Source organism: Saccostrea echinata, unplaced genomic scaffold, assembly GCF_033153115.1.
Source record: "Saccostrea echinata isolate AGI-Se365-2 ecotype Australia unplaced genomic scaffold, CSIRO_AGI_Sech_v1 ptg000051l, whole genome shotgun sequence".
In the NCBI taxonomy this organism is placed as follows: Eukaryota; Metazoa; Mollusca; class Bivalvia; order Ostreida; family Ostreidae; genus Saccostrea; species Saccostrea echinata.
The window spans coordinates 6,673,541-6,695,812 of NW_026889800.1; the positions used below are offsets into that span (position 1 = coordinate 6,673,541).

A 22,272-nucleotide genomic window follows, 5' to 3' on the forward strand; every position below is an offset into this window, starting at 1 on the left:
GGGCTTTCATATTTCATATGTACGTTACCTGTGACAAGACATTTCCAAATATACTATGATTTCTGACCCCGTGATCTTGACCTTGAAGTATGACCTACTTCTGAAATTTTTAACATTACTTTAAATTTGTCTTAACTTTTGATGAGATAGGGCTTTTATATTAAGCATGTATATTACTCGTGAAAAAACTTTTCAAATATACTATGATTTTTGACCCCTTGACCTTGACCTACATTTCAAAAATGTTAGCTTTGCTTACTAGTATAACTCTTGATTGAAGAAAAGATAGGGCTTTTATATATCTAACATGTGCATTACCTGTGACAAGATCTTCTCAAATGTACCATGATTTTTGAGCCCTTGACCTTAAAGCTGTACCTTTTTTCCAAGAAATTTAGCATTACTTTAAATTGCTCATAACTTTCTAATAAGAAAAGATAGGGCTTTTATATTAAATATGTACATTACCTGTGACAAGACCTTTAAAATATACTATGGTTTTTTTGACATCGTGTCCTTGACCTTGAAGTTTGACCTACTTTTAAAAAATATCTTTGTTTATACATTTTGATTGTGAAAAGAAAGGGCTTTCATATTTGACATGTGCATTTTCTGTGACAAGATGTTTCCGAGCATCTTATGATTTTTTAACCTTTGACCTTCATGTTTGACCTAATTTTCAAAAAATTTAACTTGGGTGATTACTTTTGAATGACATATGATAGGGCGTTCATATTTGACAATTGCATTACCTGCGTCAAATGTCCGAATCTGCTATGATGTTTGACCCTGTGACCTTGACCTTCAAGTTTGACCTTATTTTAAAATATTTTAACATTGCTGATACATGAAACTTTTGATTGAGAGAAGACATGGCATTTACATTTGCCATTTGACATATCTTTGCCATAACTGTTATTAATTCAATAATTTATGTCATTTTTATATCATACACAAACAAGACAGGGCACACAAACAAGACAATTACAATATGCCATAAATAAATAATAGCATCCCATCCCATCCACTAAGACACTAATTCATCTTTTGGAATATGATAAATGGTGTCCCGAAGATGTGCAATAAGGTTTCAGATTTTTTATTTTCATCCTGGGGGCTAAATGAAACTTGAAAACGATGTTTTTCCCTTCCAGAACCTAGTTCCTAAAATTCTTCTTACATTTTACGGTGTAGCCAAACCATTTTTACTTGATTATTGGTGGTGTCCTCTGTAGACGTGCAATAAGGTTTTTTTTAAGACACCGAAAGCAGGGGACCGCAGTTCTTTGAATTTGCTTGTTACACATCTGCAGTACCACTCCAATCCTGTTGCAAAAGACGAAATGGCTACTGCTTAAAAAAGAGTTCTGGGAACCATGTTTTTGTAAAATGAAAAATGTTTAAACGTTTTTTCGACACCATGTGGCCTCCCGGGTGAAAATGAAAATTCCAAAACCACATCTAAGAACACATCCCAATCATCTTGCAAAGGATAAGATTACTCCTGTGTAAAACGTATGAGGAATTCTTGGAACCAGGTTTCAAAAATAGCGCCGTTTTTCGATACTCATTTGACCTCCAGGATGAAAATGAAAATAATAATAATAAGAAGAATAATGGAAGTACTGAATTTAGTTAATAATACATTTTAAAAATCTAAGTGTATCTTAAAGAAACGACAGGGTGCCGTTCCGACAATTATATGACGCTGATCTACAATAACGATATTAAACATATTGATAAAAATAGTTTCTGTTGAGAATGCAGAAAATTTTACTCTGTAGTAAACATGTAAGCTTATTTTATTGATACAAGTGTTATCATACTTTTATTCAATATCACAGTTTTATTCAATGTTATTTTCACAACGATACACAGGCACCTTTTCAGTTCATAAAAGATGTCATAAGTCCTGAAGGCCTTCCAGCATATCTTCAATATCTCTGAATGATCTCTCAACTTCTTTTGATAATTTATTTTTAGGCTCTGAAATATATCCATTCCCATTACTTAATTTTCTAAGCAGAATTATACACATTTTAACATCCATAAATGGAAATATATCATTTAGTGTTCATTGTCTACAGAAATCAAGGTTTCAAAATTATTTGACTTGTAGGAAAACAGCACATTTTAGAAATTAATTCCTTAAACTTAAAAAAACAAAACAAAAACAAAACAAAAAAGAAAAAACAAAACAAAACAAACAAAACACATACACATACACACAAGGAAAAAAAATTAACAGAAATTTTTTAAAAAAATTAAAGAACTTACTAATATCTATGAAGTGTGGACAAGATATGTATACCTCGGGATGTTCTACACCTCGAACACAAAATTCATACGATCCAACTAAAATATATGTAGGAATCAAATAATATCTGACTTATCAAGATTTAAAATTCATATTTTTAAGTAAAATGAGCTAAAATCGTACCTGAATTAAATGATATGTTTTTAAACACAGCTGTAGAATATGTGGGTGACGAAGTACCATTGGAACAAAGTTGCACTTTCGTTTTTCCCTGACAGTTTGGTTTGACACCTTTTGACACAATGTAACAATTTAATTAAATAAAAAGTATGTAAATATGTTGTGATTTTGTGTTGAACAATCCTCAGTTTAGGAAATTAAATAATATATATTTAGCTCTCATGTCTAATTAGGTTTATGTGAATCTCACATATCCACAAAACATTCTAGTATTTTGTCTAAATGTATTTAAACACATGCATCATCTCGGTCAATATGTAAATACACATGTAGCCAATTTATAACCTAAATACCTCAAAGCAATATGCATTGTTTGCCGTATTGTTGTCGAATTGTTTAATGGTTTATAACTTAAAAGATGTCATCTCTGAGAGATATGTAAAGGACATATGCTTAATAAATTACTTAACAAAACTCTAGCACATCAACATACCCCAGAACACGGAGTCACATGGTGTGTTTATAATGGATTTCTATTGTCAAATGGAATCAAATGATCACGTTACAGCCGTTTTGAAAAAATGATAAATGGTGTTGCTAAGAAATAAAACTCTTTGTATCATCAGTCACTATTTTATCTTAAGTTTGTCTTTGTTTTGATGTGGCACACTCAGAGAGTTCTCAAACGAATATTGTCGCTGGCGACAATATGTGTCTACCCTTTCTGTACTTAATGGCGATCCACTGTTAGATGGATGAGGATAATGATATTGAAATTAAATTATACAATAAATTTTCATGAGATCGCTTATTTGACATTTTATTTCGAAATCCAGTGAAATAGCTGTAGTATATTTAAAATACATGTGTACATGTAATACTTTGAAGAGGAGAACAGAGCGAAAAACATGAAATATCCAAATAACATAATAGGAATCTCTCTCTCTCTCTCTGAAACTTCAATCAAACCAGCTATTTATACAAAAGAAGTTTCATCATTTTAGGCTCACTGAAAACCAGTGCACTAAAAGTTGTAAACAGTTTTACAATATGATTGAAGAGGCACTTAAAAAGAATATATAGCATGTGACTTCTAAAGGAACCATCGTCGAAAACCACGACCAAAATGTACGATCATCTGTTTCTTTCTTTCTTTCTTTCTCCCAGTAGATATTATATACAACAGTATATGGCGACGAAATGGGCATATGTTCACAGTACATATTGTCGCCGACGGACAATATGTACCGATGTGTGACTATACATTTTGTCGTCCATTTTGCAGGAGGAAAATAGCCTTGTCTAGGGACATATCGTCGCAGGTGATATGCACCGATGAACGACAATATGTACAGTAAAGGAAGGAAGTTAGAAGCCGGCGACAATATGTACAGAACACAATATGTACCTTTACAAAGTTGAGGTCTAAACAAGAGGCCCAAGGGCCTTAACGGTCACCTGAGTACAACAATTTAGAGGATCCATAAACTGATAAATGAAGCTTTAATTGTTGCCCAATAGCAAGAAAATTAGTACGATTAAGATCAACAAAATAATTGGTCTAGTATCTTTCTATCTGTCCCCCATTTATCACTATTACCATGCAGACTTTAACAAAATGTCTATATTATTACCTCTCACATTGGCCTCACTTGGCCTTTGAAGAACATTTAAGAAGATAAGTTATTTTTGTCTGATTTTTATTCATCTATTATTTCCAAGTATACCTGATTATTAAAACTATGAAAGTACTTTTTATATTATACAATAAATGTTCTTGCATAATTCTCTTTATTCTATTAACCTTTCAAATACATTATCTACAGAGATTAATTATCAAAAGTGAATGTCAAAGGGGAATAAGTTCATTCAATAGAATACAAATAAATAGAGCCCTGGCCAGGACCAGAACACTTGAATAAATGGTCAAGATGTTGAAAACTTACAAATTTGGAAGAGGTATTCTCATCATCAGAACTATGCAATTAGTTGAAGATTTTCAAAGAATTCACACATTTTCACTATATTATCAAATAGAGTCCCCCCCCCCCCCCCCTTCAGAGAAACAACAGAACCCCTGGGACAAAAAGTTTTAAAAATTTTGTAAAAGCATCCTTGCTTATCATAACTATACACGTGTTTCTTTGCTTTATAACCAGGAGTAGAAAAAATATTTTGAAAGAAATTATGAATTTTCACTTTATAATCAATAGAGCCCCCCCCCCCCTTCACCAGAACCCCTGACCCAGGGGCCATGAAATTCACAATTTTGGAAGAGGCAGCCAAGCTCATTATAACTATATACTTGTTACTTTATTTCATACCCAGGTGTAGAGGAGAAGATTTTCAAAGATTTAATGCATTTTCACTATATAATCAATAGAGCCCCACCCTAACACCAGAACCCCTGAGCCATGAAATTCACAATTTTGGAAGAGGCACTTTTGCTCATCATAACTATGTACTTAGTTACTTTGTTTAATACCCAGGAGCAGAGAAGAAGATTTTCAAAGAATCAATGTATTTCCATTATATAATCAATAGAGCCCCTCCCTTACACCAGAACCCCTGACCCAGGGTCCATGAAATTCACAATTTTGGAAGAAGCAGTCTTGCTCTGCATAACTATGTACTTAGTTAGTTTATCTAATACCCAGGAGCAAGGAAGAAGATTTTCAAAGAAATTATGCACTTTCACTATATGATCTATATAGCCCCACTGTAGCACCAGAACCCCTGATCCTGGGGCCATGAATTTCACAATTATGGTAGAGGGCTCAATGCTTATTACAATCATACCAACAGTTAGACTGCTTGATGTCCAGGAGTAAAGAAGAAGATTTTTAAAGATTGCATTAATTTTGGTGGTTTTAGCCCCACCCCTCAAGCCCCAGGGGGGGCAGGGACCATGAAATTCACAATTTTTGTCCCCCTTTACCCATAGATGCTATATGCCAAAATTGGTTGAAATTGGTTGAGCGGTTTCAGAGAAGAAGCTGAAAATGTTTAAATGTTAACGCACGACGGACGACGACGGACAAAAACGGATAGCAATAGGTCACCTGAGTCCCTCAGGTGACCTAAAAAGTCAAATGTACTGTATTTTTATTTTTTTTCTATTAGATAATTGATAAAAAAATGGAGTATTTCAGAACTTCCGTTTTAAGTTTTTTGAAAAGGCCAAACAACCTTCTTTTTTCAAGTAATTTTGTGAAGTGAAATTAAAAAAAAATATATGTGTAAATTCAACAAATGGACAACTTAAAGATCATTCATAGAAAAACAAGTCACTAATTATCTACAACCAGACAAAAATCGTTTAATGTACAACAATAATCATATCGAAAAGTGCTACAATTTGTGATCTCACCTTGAAAATAAAATTCTACAGACTCTGTGCAAGCAACATCCCCCTTTACAACAATATCAGGAAGAATCTCGCCAACATCAGCGCAAAGAACAGGTGCTTTCTCCCATTTTAAAGTTTTTAATACAAATTCTGTAAAATACAATTTTCCTCAATACAAAAAATATCTTAACAGGCATTAAGTTGAATAACTCAAGACAATGTCGTCGTTAAACTTCTTAAATAATATTTTGATTCATAATAATGACCTTTTCTCCTGCATTTCTTTATTTCCTGTATGACTTTCTCTATATCTGATTCATCGGCAATCTGAAATGATTCAGGACATAAGACTCTTATAAATATTAAACCTAGAGGAATATTTACCCTAAAATGTACTAAAAAGCTATAAGCGTTGTCTTTATTATTTATATTTATAGAGAAAATTACAATGATCATATACTAGTAATATAAAAGAAATGAAAATAATGTAAGATAATTTATTCTTACCATTTCATGTAACTTTGTCTCGTCCATTAGTAGAAATTTTCTGTAGTTATTATATCCCTAAAAATAACAATATTGTAAGAGAAAAAAACATAGATAATTAAGTTTCTTAAGGTTATAATGTCATCTATTCTGAAATAGAATTTTCCTTTCAGTTATAATATCATTAATCTTACAAGTATTTTTTAAGTAACCTACTGCCTTAATTACTGCATCAGAGTATTTCTGTAAATTTAAATGCTCAAAAAATTCAATAATCCTATCGTCTGTGCCACAAAACTCCACCGCCTGAAAACACGTACACTGGCCCCCATAGTTTGATATGATATTAACTCTCCAGAATTGTGACTTAGACGTAAAACCAGTAAATTTCTGAGGAACTCCTGAAATAAATATTTGTTAACGTTAATTGTAGAAAGAGAAAACAAGCTTTTTATTTTATCTAAATGAATATTAAAAAAAAATACATTTACAGAAATGTCAGGAAATAATACATTGGATTTTTTTTTTAAATCTCACCAGGGTCTTTTGCATCCTGGCTGCCTTTTAAGGCACATGTAAACACATGATTTGTAGTCCAAGGCCCTCTGTAAGTAGTGAAATGTAAATAACAATGCCTGATTCCATTTCATGAAAATTACAATCAAATACAATTTGTATTAAGTAATCTATTCCATTGTTCCACTTATTCATTGAACTTACAGAACACTTTCTGCTGTTTGCAATTCAAATGTTTTAACCATCTGTGGACTTGACCTTTTGAAGAAAATGGTTTAATTAGAGGTGTTTGTACAACAAGATTATCATGTCAAATAACCATTTCGAGTACTGTTGGGAAAGTAAAAGTTTTATTGAATAAGTCGTGTCAAACTAAAGTTTGAAAGTCAATCAAGTTTTCTCTTTGTAATTAATAGTACTCACCATCCGTATAAAATGATGCCGGTTAATGTGTAGATACTGTGAAAATCAAACACCGCCCACGCCTCCGTTACTGCAGGAATCACCCAAAAAGTACGGAGATTTCCTACAATCAAAACAAGTAACAAAGGATAAATAAACACTCATTAGAACAGAAAGTGTCTTAATACTTTATGAAATATTACAATACTTATTATTATTGATGATTAATATATTGTAAATATCTATCATGTCAGATGTTCAAAACGTTCAACACATATAACTTACCATCTAACAGATTTGTATTTGGGCTGTTTGCCGTGCATTCATTACAAAAATCAGGGCTGTTCCTAGTCCAGGAAGGATCTGTCTCTAATGATGGGTAGTCTACAAAAAAAGCAAGAAGGGATAGTCCACAAAATGAGGGCAAAGTATCGTCTATAAAACAGGAACAAGGGATAGTCTATTAGTCCTCAAAACAAGAACAATGGATAGTCTACAAAGCAGGAGCAAAGGACGGTCTACAAATACAGGAGCAATGAATTATCTACAAACAGGAGCAAGGCGTACTCTACAAAACAGTAACAATGGATAATCCAAAAACAGGAGCAAGGGATAATCTCGCCAAGAGCAAGAAATAGTCTACAAAACAGAAGCAAAGGATAGTCTACAGATAGGAGCAAGGAAGAGTCTACAAAACAAGAACAAGGCATAGTCAACAAACAGGAGTAAGGGATAGTCTGCAAAACAGGAGCAAGGGATAATCTACAAAACAGAAGCAAGGGATAATCTACAAAACAGATGCGATGGATTGTCTACAAAAACAGGAGCAAAGGATAGTCTACAAAAACAGGAGCAAAGGATAGTCTATAAAACAGGAGCAAGGGATCGTCTACGAACATTGGCAAGGGATAGTTTACAAAACAGGAGGGAGGAATGGTCTACAAAACAGAAGCAAAGGATAGTCTACAGATAGGAGCAAGGAAGAGTCTACAAATAGGAGCAAGGGATAATCTACAAAACAGGAGCAAGGAAGAGTCTACAAAACAAGAGCAAGGCATAGTCAACAAACAAGAGTAAGGGATAGTCTACAAAACAGGAGCAAGGGATAATCTACAAAACAGAAGCAAGGATAGTCTACAAATAGGAGCAAGGCATAGTCTACAGATAGGAGCAAGGGATAGTCTACAAAACAGGAGCAAGGGATAATCTACAAAACAGGAGCAAGGGATAATCTACAAAACAGATGCGATGGATTGTCTACAAAAACAGGAGCAAGGGATAGTCTACAAAACAGGAGCGAGGGATGGTCTACGAACATGAGCAAGGGATAGTTTACAAAACAGGAAGGAGGAATGGTCTACGAAACAAGAGCAAGAAAAAGTCTACAAAACAGAAGAAATGGATAGTTTACAAACAGGAGCAAGGAATAATCTACAAAACAGGAGCAATGGATAGTCTACAAAACAGGATAGTTTACTGGGTTTGTCTTTCAAACAGATACTAGGAATACTCTACAAAGCAGGAGAAATGGATCATCTACAAAATAGTTGAAAAGGAGAGACTCCAAAACACAGAAATAATTTAAAAAGCAGTAGCCAGGGATAGTTTACAAAATAGGCTGATTGATTGATTGATTGGTTGATTGATTAATTGTTGTTTTACGTCCCGTTCGAGAATTTTTCACTCACATAGAGACGTCACTATATACCAGTGAAGAACCATCAGAATTTTAACAAGGAACATTCAAAAGATTTATTTCCACATACTGTAAATGTATTATATTTCAAATGTTTGATATTTTGAGGAAATTTATTTTTTCTACAACTTTGCAAAGATTTAATTTAGTGAATTTCAGAATGCACTAGATCAAAAATTGTACGTAAAAGACCTTTAACTATGTACTTGATTTATCAGAAGCTGCCTTCTGCAAAAAGCACTAAATAGAATATGCAGCCAAATGTAATATGCTTACAGATCCTGCAGAAATTACCTGTGGCTCCGGTTTCTAATATGGGATTGTTGTAAAAAAAACATGACCATTCAAAATTGTTAAAATAACATCCCACAAATGACGAAAGAAATACAAATGACTCAAACTGTTCATTCATTTCGAAGGAAACAATTTTAGGGCAACTGTTGATCCATTTAGAAAATCAAAAAAGTAATGATTAGACCTCTGAAGTTCAAAATTCTATGCTGGATAATACTTTTGCTCTAAGTATACAAAAGAAAATATCTATTTGCTTCTATCTTTCTGAGTGGTGAATATTTTCATAAACAAAAGACTATAAACCTATGCATACGTTTTCCTAAGCTTAGGTTTTACATTTTTTTTTACATAAGTCTACATATTTACCTTTTAGAACTATGTGGGCTTTTGCGGACGAAACTTTCATGAACTTGGGCATTTCCGTAGGACCTTTTGTCTTGTATTCTAGAATTCAACGTAAGTGAAAGATGTATCATTTCTCAAAATAATATCTCAGCGTGATAAACTGCCATCATTTGTATGATAATTTTGCTTTTTCAATATGAACAGATAAATGGTTTTCAGATTTACAGAAATGTGATTTATTTACCCACGATTACCCAGAAAACTTAAATGTTTTAAAAAAGCTTTTAACAATTCTACATTACAAAATTAAACATAATCACACGACTGGAATGTAATCATTTAAACAGACAAACCATCAAACATTTTTGTGAATTCCTCTGACTTTTTAGGAGGAAGCTGTGATGCTATATTGTAAGGAGTCTGCAATGTCGAAAAAAAAAAAACAACCAAACAAACAATAAAAACAATAAAAAAAAATTATAAAAAATGAAAGAAAAAAGGGGAATGGATTTAATGTATCAAATAAAAGAATTCAAATTGTTAGTTTTTATAAGTACATATTTACCTCTTGTTTGGCGTTTTCCTTTTCCGGATCCGCCCCATACTTTAGCAGCTCCTCGACTACTTTCACTCTAAAAATAAAATTCTATTCTAGAAGCACTCAATTGATTTTTGACTCGAAAAGAAAGATGCCTAGCAAAGCAGAAAGTTTTGATGAGACTGTAGCTCTACTGTTTTGAATTTTACATGTATAATAGTGGAGGAAGAAAGTTGTTCCTTGATTTTAACACATGGGCCTCGTTTTTCAAAAGGTTGTAGATTTAGGCCTAAGTAAGACTAAGCAAGAAAAGAGATTAAAAACAACTAAAAATATTTTAATTACAAAGTAAGATTTAGAAAGAATATCAAAGAGTTTCCTATCATCGTAACCTTGGCAACATCTTCCATTGATGTAAAACCGATAATAGAATTACTTATTAAATGTAGTCTACTTGAGTAAAATGTTAAATCAACAAAATCTGAGGGAGGAGAAGCCTTTTAAAAGAATCTCACAGGCATCTTATTAAAGTAAATTTTGCAACAGCATGCATAAAACAACGCGTCGTAGTGTAGTCTGGTTGTTTGGTCAGTTTTATTGAAAACGTACAGACCAAAAGAATTGGAGTATTGTGTTAGAATAGAATTATTTCAATAAAAATATTGTAAAATTGCTCATCATAGTTATAAGCCTATCTACCATAAATGAACTTATTGTTAAGGCTATTAATAGCCTGGCATTCATGCTAGAGCATTGGAGGTCACCAAACTGCATTTTAAATAATCTGATTTTCCTCGTGTTCTATTTGATCTGAGGTTGAAATCATGCAAATCTCATCATAACTATAACTTTGGAAAAAAACAAAACAAAAAACTTTGGCCTGTCGAAATTAATGATGTTTAACAGACCATTTCACTTCTGATAATATAGAGTTTACGGCAGGTGTAACCGGTCTACAGGGATGCATACTCCCCCTAAGCATCTGATCCAACCTCTTGAATGTTTTATGTCCTGTTCACAGATTTGTATTGTCGCCGAAATTTTCGAGTTTGATCACTTCACCTTTTTCTTCACCTTTACATATGTATTAAATTGTTAAAAATATACATATTCAACAAACCTTAAGAACCTCGTTGCTTCATGCAGAGCACACGTTTTGCGATCCGAGTTGATGCAGTTGGGGTTAACCCCAAAATCTAGCAGCAGCTGTACAATCTCAGTGTGACCTCTAATGGCGGCCTCAATAATGGCCGACGTGTTCCCGTTCAACCCTGAATCACTATCCATCAAACAAGACACGAGGTCTACAATATAGTTAGGAGAAAATATCAGAATTTTGCAAGTTTTGTAATATGAATGATAGGACATATGTTGAAAATTATTAGACCTTTTCTATTATACATGGCAGCGACATCCAATGGAAGTTCGCCCTTTTTGTTCACCAACGTGGTATCAGCACCTGCCTTGAATGTGATAAAACAAATATATGTATCATTTTAATATATATATATATATATATATATATATATATATATATATATATATATATATATATATATATATATATATATATATATATATATATATATATATATGTATATATATATATATAATTTTGCAAGGATTTTGGGACAAATGGACCTGTCTTTTCTCTTTGTTTTATTTATATCATGCCACGGGTACATTTTAAATTCATATAAAAATATCAATGTCACGCTTAACTTTTTAAATGTATGTAATGTTACAAAATACATTACAAAAGTTTGGGTTTTTATTTAAAAGTTTAAGCTTTAGAACCTAAAAAATAATCCCTCGTATTTGAGGAAATAAGATATTTCATTATGTTTATCACGTTTACACTATCTTTACTCTATCATACCAGCGATTTATAACTCTAATGTTTAAAAAACAATAACGATGTAGTATTGTTCATGTGATCAGGATGGCTGCACAAGTTTGTCATGCTGTAACTACAGCTTACGAAAAAAATCTGCTTCAGACAGAGTGTTATTACTGTGTATCGTATATCAGGTGGAATGATTGGAGTGATATATACACATGTTAATGTATGAAGTAAACGATTGCATGAATCGTACACATGGGGAATGGTCAGACACTTCCCGGTACGCACGTACCCGTAATAACGTGTGCACGAGCTGCACGCTGTCGTCTGCTCGACTTTGGCAGATCACGTGAAGTGGCGTGTTTCCATCGCTGTTCTGTATATTTACCTACCAAAAAAAAAAAAAAATAAATAAATAAATAAATAATTAAAATCTAAAAATATATATATATATATATTAAAAAAGATACAAATTTCAGTTTATTTATTGCACTTTTCAAGTGCAGAAAATGATATCTAACAAATCCCATAGAAAGTGAGTAAAGACCTTAAATCGGAGTTAACAGGAAGCGCAGCAAGCTCAATTAAGAGACTAATGTGTAAAAACAGAAAAAAATTCTAACTGAAATCTGTATATTTTTTGTATGAAACCTTCCTAGAATTCATTCGCTACCAGCATTTCATGCGATAATGGCGAATGTAACAGTCCCCCTGTTATTGTGAAGATTAAATTCTTGCAGAGAGCTTAAAAGAGACAAGAAATAATTGCATCTACTCTGCAATGCCTTTCATTAAAAAAATGCAGAAAAATATTAGATTAGACGCTCTTTGTTGAATGATGGCGTTTTTTGACTTTGATAATGAAAATAAACTTACATACGACTTCGTTACGTTACAGTCTAGACGTTCCAGTACATTCCAGACGTTAGTAATAAATTATACACAACTGAGCTCGCCCCAACGGTGGTACCGTAAATTTTTAGTTATTGTAATTTGCAATTTGCAATTAAAGTTATGAGCAATTTCTCAACAACTTACCAAACCAAAAAGTCTAGAATTCGAATATCGTAATCTAAATCTTTGTTTAAAATATTATGGATTATTCCTCGCTATTCACAATTTACCACAACCATACACAAATACTAGATACTGTAATATGTACTGTAATGCTTTCTTTGCTTCATATGCTTTTTTTTTTTTACTTCTAACAACAAAATTCAGAAATTTACAAAGAGCTTATATATATTGTGAAATCGATATACCTTTGCACAGTTCCGTAGCAATATATACACGATATCTAGTCTTCCCATAAATGCAGCCAAATGTAATGGCGTATTCCTGTTGAAAAAGAAAACAGTAAATAAATTTTAACATTAACAATATGATGGGGCATGGATAATGCTTAACATACAAATTAATTTTTTCTTATTCAGAGAATCGAGATTTTTTCCACCTTAGTTATCAACAATCAGAATCCGTACAACATCACTATAAGACAAACCATTATTCAACATTAGAGAAAGAAAATCAATTTTGTATTTTGTAAGAATTATTTGAGCCCCTCTGATTGAGCGAATGAAAAAGAAAATGTATGACAATTTAGCTTTTGTTAATCGTGTCATACCGAGCGCAACAAGCATTTAGAGCAACACCTGGGCGAAGAGAAAATTCGGACTGGCACATTCCGCAGGCAGTAACATCTGGACCCACAATCCTTTGCAAATTGCATCGATCTCGTCGTAGATTTCGTTCTTGCGTTTAACATGTGTTTAATGGATTTCACTGACAGTAAATTAAATGTTCGTTATTAAACATTGCACTTTTCAGACTTCATTATGGACTTACTACTACTAGTACTATTATTGTTATACCTATATGATTTTCCATGTAAAAAGTCAGAGCGTTAGATTTGAATAATTCCCTAGAAATCGCTGTGAATGGACTAATCCCCGTTTTGCCGTGCATTCATCAAATGAGCTAATCCTGCTTCAAAAGCCATTTCCAGGTTATCCATAATTCCCTAGACTTTACTTTAAATTTGTATTGGTATGATAAAACAGTAAAAAAGTATACCATTTATTCCAGTTCCCCAAGGCAGGGACTATTTTCCGAGGCTATAGGAACTGGAATTTTGCTTTGCTAACTCGCTCAATGACAAACTTTAGTTGTATATATATCTGACATACTACGCTATTTGACGTCAAAGTCTAGACTTCCATTTGTCTCGTGCGGTTTGAAGTTGCGGATATAAGTTAAAATGAACAGGTATCCAGTATTAAATAAACAACTGTGCTCCCCAAACGGTCGCACAGTCAACAGATTATTCTACACTTACCCTTTTTGATCGGCAAGATTGACGTTCGCTGAGTAAAATAACAATGTTTCCATGATTTCTTTATTGCCTAGAATTAGAAAAAAAAAAGAACTAGTTTTAATATTATACTGACCAAAAATGTTCAAGATATATGCTTAAAAAATTACTAAATTTTTGCATCTGAATTTGAATTAGTGTTGATTTAGTATTCTTCAGAATTTTAATTTATATATATATATATATATATATATATATATATATATATATATATATATATATATATATATATATATATATATATATATTCTTTAAAATGTTGATCCGCTATTTTGGCCACAACCAATATCCGCAGGAAACGCAATTTTAAAAACAAGAGGCCCATAGGCCACATCGCACCTAAGCACATTGGCTAGGTAAAAGCACAAATTAGTTCAGTATTGAAAAGTTTAAATGGGAGGGGGGGGGGGCTGAATTCTAAACTACCTGAGGATGCTTCCATATCAATATATAACAAATGGCTTTGCTGTTCTTGAGCAGAAGGTTTTTATATACTTTTTCTTTTATATTCCATTATAAAAATTTGATACCCCATTGTGGCCCCTCACTACTTCCGGGGACGATCATTTGAACAATTTGAATCTACACTACCTGAGGATGCTTCCATATCAATACGACTAAACATGGCTTTTCTGTTCTTGAGGAAAAGATTTTTTCCTATATATTTCTATGTAAAACTTTGATCCCTCATTGTGGCCCCTTTCTACCACCGAAGGTCATCATTTAAACAAACTTGAATCTACAATACCTGAAAATGCTTCCATTTCAATATGACTAAACATGGCTTTGCTGTTCTTGAGAAGAACATTTTTAAATTTTTGTTTCCTATATATTTCTATGTAAAATTTTGAGTGTTTATTGTGGCCCCACCCTACCCCCAGGGGTCATGATTTGAATAAACTTGAATCTACAATGCCGGAGAATGCTTCCATATCAATATGACTAAACATGGCTTTGCTGTTCTTGAGAAGATTTTTATTTTTTTTCCCCCTATATATTCCTATATAAAACTTTGATCCCCCATTGTGGCCCCACCCTTACCCCAGGGATCATGATTTGAACAGTTTTGAACAATCTGGAATCTACACTAACCAGAGGATGCTTACATATCAATATGACTAAACAAGGCTTTGCTGTTCTTGAGAAGAAGATTTAAAAAAAAAAAATCCTATATATTTCTATGTAAAACTTTGATCCTCCACTGTGACCCCACCCTAACCCCAGGCGTCATGATTTGAACAAACTTGAATCGACACTACCTAAGGATGCTTACATATCAATTTGACTGGACAAGGCTATGCCGATCTTGAGAAGAAGATTTATAAAGATTTTTTCCTTTATATTTCTATGTAAAACTTTGATCCCCCATTGTGACCCCACCCTTCCCCTGGGGGTCATGATTTGAACAAACTTTAATCTATACTACCTGAGGATGCTTCCATATCAATATGACTAATCATGACATTGCTGTTCTTGAGAAGAAGATTTTAAAAAAAAATTTCCTATATATTTCTACGTAAAACTTTGACCCCCATTGTGGCTCCACCCTACCCCCAGGGGTCATGATTTGTACAAATTTAAATCTACACTATGTAATAAAGGTTTCCTATAAGTTTCAACTTTTTTGGTCCAGTGGTTCTTGAGAAGAAGATTTTTAAAATATGCCACCAAATTTTCACTATTTCTGAATTATCTCTCCTTGAATGAGGGCATGGCCCTTCATTTGATCAAACTTGAATCCCCTTCACCCAAGGATGCTTTGTGGCAAGTTTGGTTGAAATTGACCCAGTGGTTCTGGAGAAGAAGTCGAAAATGTGAAAAGTTTACAGACAGACGGACGGACAGACAGCTAGACGGACAGATGGACTACAGACAAAATGTGATCAGAAAAGCTCACTTGAGCTTTCAGCTCAGGTGAGCTAAAAAAATGAATAGGCATGCACTACCTGTGGATGTTTGTACATCAATACCAATAATCATAGCACTGTTGTCTTTGATAAGTTTTACACTAGATATCTCAGTATAAAACGTTGATCCCTTATTGTGGCCCCAACATGGGTGATCATTTGAACAAATCTTTCGGACGACAATTGATCAGAAAAGTTCACTTGAACCTAGATCAGTTACATTCAGTGTAATCTCGAAATCACTAAAATTTATCATCAAAATTGGCATATTTACAAATTAAAGTTCCGAAAAAAAGGAAAGCGCTCACTCCATGATCGTAAGATCGGGGGTTCAAACCCCGGCAGCTACTGACCTACGTCGATTAAAAGTAGGTAGCAACTGTTCCTTTGCCAAGCTCTCGAAACTTTGACGTGAAAGTTGCGGGTCTTTCGGATGAGACCTTAAAAACCGAGGCCCCATGTCGCGGCGGGCGATAACCTCACTGCTCAATGGCCCTGAGTGCCAAGTAAATGTCTAAATCTGAAGCCCTTAACCGGTTTATGAGTGAAAAATGTTCGACGTAAAACGACATACAATCAATCAATCAATCAAAAATAAATCATGAACAGGTCATTTTCATCAATAAAATTAATTTCTCAACATTACCATTGAGGACGGAAATGATTAAGGGCGTGTATCCCGTGCCATTTTCCTTGCAGTTGATATCCACGTGCACCACTTGCATCCGGATCCGCCCTCCTAGAGCGCCGGATGTAGGCACATCTACCTTCCGAATCTGGAATTCTTTCTCCGGAAGCAAGAGTTTCTTTCAGTAAAAAAAATATCAATTTTAGTTCGAAGGGAAAAAACTAAGTGTGAATAAATGATTTTAAAAAGGTATTTTTGCTGCAGAAAATGTAAAGAAAAAAAATGAAGATATTTAGCCACATTAATGTAGTTCCGCGATACATTATTATTTAAATGATGTATAGTATATTATCTTTAACTGTTTTTTACTCATATCCCTATGTTTCAATAAGCGCAACGTATACATGTAAAATCGTAAGTATATATCATAGCCACAAATTACATGTAGTGATAGGAGAGTTCCGATGTGATAAAAGATTTGTAACACTGACACTCTAAGTTCAACTTAAGTTTGGCGCTTTTAAATTTAATTGATAAACACCTGCATGCACTGTAAATATAAGAGGTACACTGTTATATTATGCTGACATTATTTTACACAATTTTATCCCTTTTTTGTTTACCTTACTTGGAGGATGTACTTTTAAAAAGTGTGCATAAATGATTTTTAATTACATTCCAATTTTTTCGAATTATCATAATTCACAATGACGCCAGAGTTTGGTAAACATTATGCTAAAAAATAAATGGTTTGAGGTAGAATAAATTAAATTAAGAGACATAATTAAAAAAAATACATAATATTATGTTTAAACATAAAAACAAACACTAATTTAAAACCAAATTAAAATAAGATAAAGAGAGTAGAATTATTTTGTATGTCATATTTGATAATCATCAAAGCGTGAAAGAGAAAATAAAATATAAACACCATGTACTGTAGAAGCTCAAAAATGGACTTCAGCACTACTTTCATATAAATAACACTGAATGGACACAAATGTTATGTTGAGGTATTAACAACACAGCTCGCTATTAAGCCACTTCCGGGTCACCAGGACTTACCTGTAATTTTTTCTCGTCGTTGTTGTGAACTGTCTTTAGAAGTTCTTCTTCCTTCCCCATCTTCCTCACCGGAAGCAAGATGCGGGATTGTGTTTAAGTTCTGTATCTTTCCTCCTTCCCGATTAATGAGGTGTCCAGGAAGTAAAGTGGAAATTTCAGGAGCGTATCACAATAACGCGGTGGTTCTATTTCGAGGCCGTTGATGTCAACTTTTTGTTTACCTGAACTGCGTGACTCGCTTGATAAATCACGACACGAGAAACTGTACATAAAACCCAAGTAGACTCTGCTTGTTGTGTTGTAACGCTATTCAAAAAATGTACAAGTACTGAACGTTTACTTAATAAACACCGGATTTGGACAATTGCGTTCACTTAACTTTGTAAGGCCTTTTTAAAGTTTTGTTTATTCTGCCGTTTTAGGAGCGGATCCCACTTGAGGCATCCAAATTATGTGATGCATTTCCCATGGCATTTGAACATTCTACCTATTATATACTCTGGAATGCAAGTAAATTACACTGTTATATCTAATACGCTAAAGCAAATAAACAAACTAATGAGATAAAACTGTCTGAGTGTGAAACCTTATTTAGGAAAGTCGAACGCTTAATTTGAGCTCTTAACTTTCCAGTGCAGTCAAGAATAAATCTTGAGTGCCCTGGAGTAGGGGCAATTGTCAAAATTTGGCAAGGACACCACAATCATTCCTGTGTGTATAATGACAGATTATTGGTACTCCAGATTTAGACAGGGAAGTCTGTTTTATCCCGACGATACTCTATTTATGATTAAGTTACAAATATACATGTATCTCTGTATATTTCATCTTCCTTATTCATCAATTACACATGAAACGTCAAATACATCACGAATTTTATACGAATGCAACGTTATATGTTAGCATTTTTAACAAAGATTGTCTAACTTTGACTAAATAATCATGATAATGTAGTCATATACTTATAAAGTTGTCAACAACAAAAACAAAACGCATGATGGATAAAAAGCATTTAAAAGATACAAATGATTATTTGTTCCAATTAGAATACGTTACAGGTGTTGCTCGAACGTGACAACCAAAACATGCTGGAGCATTTTGTATCAGGCGGAAGAGGGGTTTGAAAGCATATCTTCAACATTTTTAAAATATTTATGTATAACTATCATGCAAAATCATTGATATTCCTTTTAAAAAAATTAGTAATAAATACTGTAGAATCATTGCTGTATGTGGGGGACCAAATGCAATGATTGAATCTGTAGATTTCCTATGTTACCATTACCAAAGAACATCCACACAACTTATAATTTTGTACTCAGGCACGTAGCATCAGTGGGGCCGGGAGGGGGGGGGGCATTTTTTTCCAAACATAACTGGATATGTTCATTAAAAGGTCGGTTGCCCCCGCCCCATTATTTGTTGCAGTATAGTCAAATAAGGGTAATGTAGTGGTTGGGTCTGATAGAAGTTGGAACCTAACACCCATCCCACCATCATCACTGCGAAATATAGGATTTTTGAGTTTGGACTATTTTCCTCTTTTTTTCTTGCTTGTCAATTTTTTCAGCTACATGTAAGTTGATTTTTTTTTCTCGGGCTACCCCCTTTCTAAAACGATGCTAAGTTCCTGTTATAGAATTGATTCATTGATTCTTTTGTTAATGCGAATTAAAACGAAAATACATCCCCACGAACTAGTCAAGTTTTGGTTGCCCACGAATGTTGGCCCCACGAATTAGAATTATTCCATATTATTTATCTTTGCTATTAATTCATAGCTAAAGTTCAATTGTGCTTTATATTGAAGGAATCAATGTCTAGTTTGTAGGATAGCCAGGGCATCAACAATACTTGAAAAAATGGGATTATTTGCATTTCGGGATTATCCCACGTTTCTAACTGTCGTTGCAATCATTGATGGCCCTGGCATACCCAACAAACTAGACAGTGATTCCTTAAATTTACATTTATATGTGAAATAAAAAATGTCAAAATAAATAAAAGATGCTGTCCAATAGATTAAAAAATACACGAGTCATTCCATGTTAATTTTAATAGCCCTAGCCCACCGACGTCAGACACAAAGACAACAGCGAGATTGACATGCATTGTGGGCACTTGACCTTTAACTTGGCGACATTTGCATTCAATTGTAATTATCGAGAAATCAACACACTTAACTTTCAAGATATCACAGCGATATGTAAATATTTCAAGTTCACTCGGAGTCGACATATGGAAGTAACTTTTGTTAATTGATAAACGTCGTCGATAGGAAGGCCACAGCAAGTGTTTTCTCGTTCTCATGTAGAAGTTAATTTGGGAATATTTCCATTTCTATTTGTTTTCTCTTTGAAAGTTAGTTGAGTTGATTTCTTGATCATTTTACCGGAATGTAAATTTCGCCAAGCGAAAGGTCAGAGCTAAGAAGGCCTTACATGCATGTAATTCTCGTGCAGCAGTCTTTGTGTCTCACTCTAAGGAGGCCTAATATGCATGTAATTCTCGTACGGCTGTCTTTGTGTTTGACGTCAGTGGGCGGGGACTATTGAAATTGACATGGGAGGCCTCGTGTAATTTAAATCTATTAGTCTACATTTTTAAAATTTAAATTTACATTTTTATTTCACAATGAAATGGAAATATAAGGAATCACTGTATAGCATGTTCAGAATGTTTACGAAAAATATACTTTTGAAATGTACTCTGTTTTATACCCGTGGTTTGAGGTAGAATTTATTATATGTGTATAAAAGAGTCTGGCGCAGGTGATTAATGAGGATTAATCTGAGAATTTTTGTGGAAATCTGTAAGAAGAGATTGTTCTCTAACTGAATCTTGCTTGGGAAAAATGTGTGATGGCTTTGTTTTAATACAGATTACGATATTGTGTGGTAAATACCCTCAAATTTGTAGGTAAGTTGAATTTCTCAGGAAATATTTTGTACCCAAGTAATACCATTACTTTTCCCAAGCACATTTCGGGTACCCAAAGAAACGATGAGTTTATTGATATAACAAAATGTTAATAATTATTGTGTTAATCAGCTGTGCCGAAGCGATTTATGTGAAGCACTTTAAAAAATTATAAATGACCGTCACGTGATCAACAAAGTCATGTGAAATCATAACAAACATGTTAATATAAAGCCGAGGGAAGCCTCTGTATAAATTGGAAGTACTTAAGTACAATACTTCTAAATTAAAACCAAAACCGACCTCGCAATGAAATATTATGTTTTGAACGCATTTTAAAGCTTCGGGAAGCCTAACATAGCTGCGAAGAGCAAAAAGTGTGCAATACCATTGCAATTTAATTAAAGTCCGTTTAAGAGTACAGAGTGTTGCAGAAAAACTTGCGATTATTCCCTATATCTAGAAGGGCATTTTAATACCGACGGCACATGAAGAGTGATGTCAAAATATAGTAACAAATTACTTCATAGATAAAGTGGGCATGAGCTTATTAACATTTTACATTTCTTTTATATCGAACGTTCGGAGAGACCTGCAACTATGCTTCCATATTGTAGACGAGAAGGAAGTCATTTTGAGGAGCAACACCAAACAAACAATACAGTATGCACCTTAAACAATGTTTTTTTAAGATGTAGATAACTCGTGCATATATTTCTCTAAAAAATAGTGTCCCATAACTACATTGTGGATACTACATCCAAGATATTCTTTCGAGTACATCATTTCAATTAATTTGGTTGTAGCAGGGACGAATAGCAGGGATGTAAATGCGTCACAAGTCAGATCTCGTCCAACACTTAACAGTATTACAAAAGCATATCATAATCAGCTTATTGAAAATGATATATTTCTTTTCATTAAACCGTCATGAAAGTATCCAAAATTATTATGTATTATTAGTTTGAGATCACAGTAACGAGGGTAACAATTTAAATGTAATTAAAATATTGCTCATAAAACCTCATACAGAGATAACCTCTTTCTAATAAAAAAAAAAATGATATTTCACTATATTTTCATTATTTCATTGGGAAAAAACATGTATATATATACAAAGCATCCCAGGATTCGAACAGATTGTAAAAACGACATACACTTTATACGGTCATCGTATTTTACCAATCACGATGCGTTCTGATTGAGTGGAATATAGCATACACTTCTTTTAATGTTCTAATCAAGTTAATTCTGTTTCAAGGAGGCAATGTTTTAGAACAATGGTGATTCCTTTTTTAAAGAGCAGAAAATCGTTATATTTGGCAGTGTGCTAAATTACAATTTATTTAATCATCAATAAGAAAATAATATGAAGCTTCCAGCTATTATTCTACTTTGAAAGGTATACTGGTACACGGTCGAATCTGACGACATATAACATTTTTTTTTGTTACTTTAAATTTAGCGTATTATCTA

At 33.4% G+C, this 22,272-nt stretch overlaps 1 protein-coding gene across 1 annotated transcript; it reads right to left on the reverse strand.

The window, feature by feature from the left end:
* Positions 1 to 1,784: 1,784 nt before the first annotated feature.
* Positions 1,785 to 18,087, reverse strand: LOC133203804 (uncharacterized). The gene is made up of 21 exons (XM_061339589.1): positions 17,878 to 18,087; positions 16,831 to 16,990; positions 14,242 to 14,308; positions 13,169 to 13,244; positions 12,199 to 12,294; positions 11,451 to 11,526; positions 11,184 to 11,367; positions 10,091 to 10,157; positions 9,879 to 9,945; positions 9,547 to 9,624; positions 7,476 to 7,574; positions 7,212 to 7,314; positions 6,993 to 7,046; positions 6,810 to 6,877; positions 6,489 to 6,673; positions 6,294 to 6,350; positions 6,053 to 6,113; positions 5,808 to 5,936; positions 2,441 to 2,548; positions 2,278 to 2,355; positions 1,785 to 1,986 (listed from the first exon to the last, which is right to left on the reverse strand). The coding sequence occupies exons 1-21, from the start codon at positions 17,935 to 17,937 to the stop codon at positions 1,904 to 1,906; spliced, it is 1,956 nt and encodes a 651-aa protein (XP_061195573.1). The 5' UTR covers positions 17,938 to 18,087; the 3' UTR covers positions 1,785 to 1,903.
* Between the last annotated feature and the right edge of the window lie 4,185 nt (positions 18,088 to 22,272).